Source organism: Pyrgilauda ruficollis, unplaced genomic scaffold, assembly GCF_017590135.1.
Source record: "Pyrgilauda ruficollis isolate IOZ18807 unplaced genomic scaffold, ASM1759013v1 scaffold1205, whole genome shotgun sequence".
NCBI classification, from domain to species: domain Eukaryota; kingdom Metazoa; phylum Chordata; class Aves; order Passeriformes; family Passeridae; genus Pyrgilauda; species Pyrgilauda ruficollis.
Genome location: NW_024510378.1, coordinates 3959 through 7548, shown reverse-complemented (window position 1 = coordinate 7548; position 3590 = coordinate 3959). Strand labels below are relative to the sequence as shown.

The window sequence follows — 3590 nt, the reverse complement described above, 5'->3', positions numbered from 1 at the left end:
TCAACCCCCTAAAACCAACCCCAAAAACCAGACCAACCCCAAAAATCAGGACCAGCCCCAAAACCTGAACGCACCCCAAAAACCGAGCCAGCGCCAAAGCCTGAATCACCCCAAGGCCAAAGCAGCCCCAAAACTGAATCACCCCACACCTGAATCACCCCAAACTCTGAACCAACCCCAAAAATGAATCACCCCAAACCTGAACCAACCCCAAACCTCCTCCCGTTTTCCCTCTCCCCAAAAACCCGAGCCTGACTCATCGGGGCCGCCTTTGGACACCGCCGAGGCTCCAAACAGGAAACGAAGCCGAGGGAAAATTTTTGGGGAGGTCCAAAGGAGCCTAAATTGGAGCAGGTTGGGTTAATGACCCCGTTCAGGCGCTTAATGAGGTGTTTTAATTAGGGCCGGGGTTCCTGGAGTTCAGCCGCGTTCCTGAAGCGTCGCCCGGCACAAACAAGCTGCTCTGCCCAGGGATTTGGGGATTTTGGGGAGCGTTTTGGGGGTAAAGCACCCCCGGATTGATCGCAAGGAGTTGTTTTCTTTTTTTTTTTGAGGTTTTTTGGGGTGTTTTTTTTGGGGTTTGTTGGGGTTTGGGGTTATTCAGTTCCTGGTGTTCTGCACTTGTTCCTGAGCCCTGAGGGATGGGACACCCCAGGGACCCCAAATCCCCCCAGGATCCCAAATCCCCCCAGGGTCCCCAAATTCCCTCAGGTCCCCAAATCCCCCCAGGGACCCCAAATCCCCCCAGGACCCTAAATCCCCCCAGGATCCTCAAATCCCCCCGAATCCCCTCAGGGTCCCCAAATCCCCCCAGAGTCCCCAAATTCTTCCCAGGATCCCAAATCCCCCCAGGGACCCCAAATCCCCCCCAGGGCCCCCAAATCCCTCCAGGACCCCCAGATCCCTCTAGGGTCCCCAAATCCTCCCAAAGTCTGCAAATCCCCCCAGGATCCCAAATCCCCCCAGGGACCCCAAATCCCCCCAGGATCCCAAATCCCCTCAGGTCCCCAAATCACCCCAGGGTCCCCAAATCCCCTCAGGGCTCGGGCTCAGCCTCACGTGAGCTCCCGGTTCGGGTTTTTGGGGAGGATTCCGATGGTTTTGGGTTTGTCCCCAAGGAGGGGCGGTGGTGACACCCCAGAGCAGCACGATGGGGCTGGAGGGACCCGAGGGCTGCGGGAAAGGACGGGTGGGACCCCAAAATCTCCCCAAAATCCCCCAAAAGTCCCTCCAAAGCCGCCCTAAAAATCCCATAAAAAACCCTCCCAAAATCCCATAAAATCGCCCCAAATCTCCCAAAATGCTCCCAAATCCCCCCTAAATCCCCGAAAATCCCCCCTACCCGGGGGTTGCTGTGGGGAGGGGGGCTCAGGGAACCGAGGACCCCCGGCTCCAGCTCCAGCAGCACCGCGGCCACCAGGAGCTGTCCCCTGTCCCCTCCTTGTGGCCATTTCCGTCTCCCGGGATTTTTATTTCCCGGGATTTCTGTTTCCCTGGAATTCCGTTTCTCGGGACTTCTGTTTCCTTGGAATTCTATTTCCCGGGAATTCCGATTCCCGGGAATTCCTGTTTTCTTGGAATTCTGTTTTTCCTGGAATTCTGTCTCCCGGGATTTCTGTTCCCCTGGAATTCCGTTTTCCCTGGAATTTTGTCTCCCGGGATTTCTGTTTTCCAGGGATTTCTGTTCCCCTGGAATTCCGTTTTCCCTGGAATTCTGTCTCCCGGGATTTCTGTTTTCCGGAGATTTCTGTTTTCCCGGGATTTCTGTTCCCCTGGAGCCTCCCTCCCACAAATATTCCCGAATTTCGGATCTGCTGCTCCCTCTCCCGCCGCAGATCCAGGGGCAGCTCCCCAAAATTTGGGCTGTTGGATTTGCCTTTGGCACCGAACCCCCGCGGAGGTGACAGAGGCGGAACTGCCGGGATTAATTAGTTAATTAATCCTAAAATCCAATTAGGAGATTTTCATCCGGGTGCCTCCGAGATAAGAGATCCCAAAGCCGCCCGGGGCTGCCCGCGGGAGGTGCGGAGAAGCTTCCAGAACTTTCGGGAGCGGCGGTGACCCCGGGCCAGCCCCGAGCCGCCCCGGGAAATCCTTTGGGGCGGATTTGGGGCCAGGGAAAAACGGGGCTGGGCCCGAAAGGCGCCCGGGAGAGCGGCTGGAGCGGGGGAGGAGATCCCAAAAGCAGGAATGTCCCCGAGGCCGCGGGGACAGCGGCGCTGGGCTCTGCCAGGGAAGGGACAGTGCGGGGACAGCGCGGGGACAGTGCGGGGACACAGCCGGGGGACAGTGTGGGGACAGTGCGGGGACACAGCCGGCGACAGGGCGAGGAAAGCACGGGGACAGTGCGGGGATAGCGCGGGGACACAGCCGGGGACACAGCCGGGGACATCGCGGGGACATCGTGGGGACAGTGCGGGGACACAGCCGGCGACGGGGCGAGGACAGCACGGGGACATCGCGGGGACATCGTGGGGACAGCGCGGGGACACAGCTGGGGACAGTGCGGGGACATCGCGGGGACATCGTGGGGACAGTGCAGGGACACAGCCGGGGACACAGCCGGGGACATGGCGGGGACATCGTGGGACATGGCGGGGACACAGCCGGGGACACAGCCGGGGACAGTGCGGGGACAATGCAGGGACACAGCCCGGGACAACACGGGGACAGTGCGGGGACACAGCCGGGGACACAGCCGGGCTTCTCCTCGCAGCTGCCGCTCCCGGTTTGTCCCCTCTCGGTGACACCGCCGGGGCTCGGGGACCTGCGGCGGTGCCCCCGCCACCCCGGGCACCGACCCCGCAGCTGGAGCCCCGCGGTGGCACCGGGAGCGCCCCCGGAGGGAGCCGGGGGTGACCCCAAATGCCACCCTAAAGGTGGCCCCGTCCCATCCCCAGCCCTGCCTGGTGGTCCCGGCGCTCCCCGAGCGGTGCCGGAGCCCCGGCCGCGGGCACCGGGAGCCCGGAGGTTTCGGGGACCCCCGGGAGGAGCCCCCGGAGCTGCGGGAGCGAGGTCCTGCCCTCGTGTCGCTGTCGCGGGTCGCGGCCGCCACCGCGCTGCGAGGGCCGGGACTGCCCCGGGCTGCGGGGACCGGCGGTGGCGACGTGTCCCGAGCGGCGGTGACAGCGCCACCGGGGCGGGGTCACCTCCCCCGGCCCCGCACGGCCCCGGGACAGAGCCACGGCTCGGTGCCAGGACGGGACCCCCAGGATGTGACACCCCCAGGATGTGCCACCCCCAGGACAGGGACACCCCAGGACAGGGACAGGACCCCCAGGATGTGACACCCCCAGGATGTGTCACCCAGGACAGGGACAGGACCCTCCTGGGTGTGTCACCCGCAGGAGGTGCCACCCCCTGAGCAGGGACAGGATCCCCCTGGATATGTCACCCCCCTTGGATATGTCACCCCCCTGGATGTCACCCACCTGGATGTGTCACCGCCCTGGGTGTGTCACCCCTCGAGCAGGGACACGACCCCCAGGACATGTCACCCCCCGAGCAGGGACAGTACCCCCCTGGATGTGTCACCCCCCTGGATGTGTCACCCCCCTGGGTGTGTCACCCCCCGAGCCGGGACAGGACCC

General features: G+C 63.3%; 1 protein-coding gene across 1 annotated transcript in view; it reads left to right on the top strand.

Annotated features, from left to right (window-relative positions):
• Nucleotides 1-2570: 2570 nt before the first annotated feature.
• LOC121365781 (low affinity immunoglobulin gamma Fc region receptor II-like) overlaps nucleotides 2571-3590 on the top strand; it is a gene marked incomplete at its 3' end in the record, with an annotated part of 4972 nt that continues 3952 nt past the window's right edge. The window contains exons 1-2 of the mRNA XM_041490238.1: nucleotides 2571-2627; nucleotides 2901-3099. Coding sequence (XP_041346172.1) covers nucleotides 2571-2627; nucleotides 2901-3099 — 256 coding nt within the window. The remainder of the gene's footprint in view (nucleotides 2628-2900; nucleotides 3100-3590) is intronic.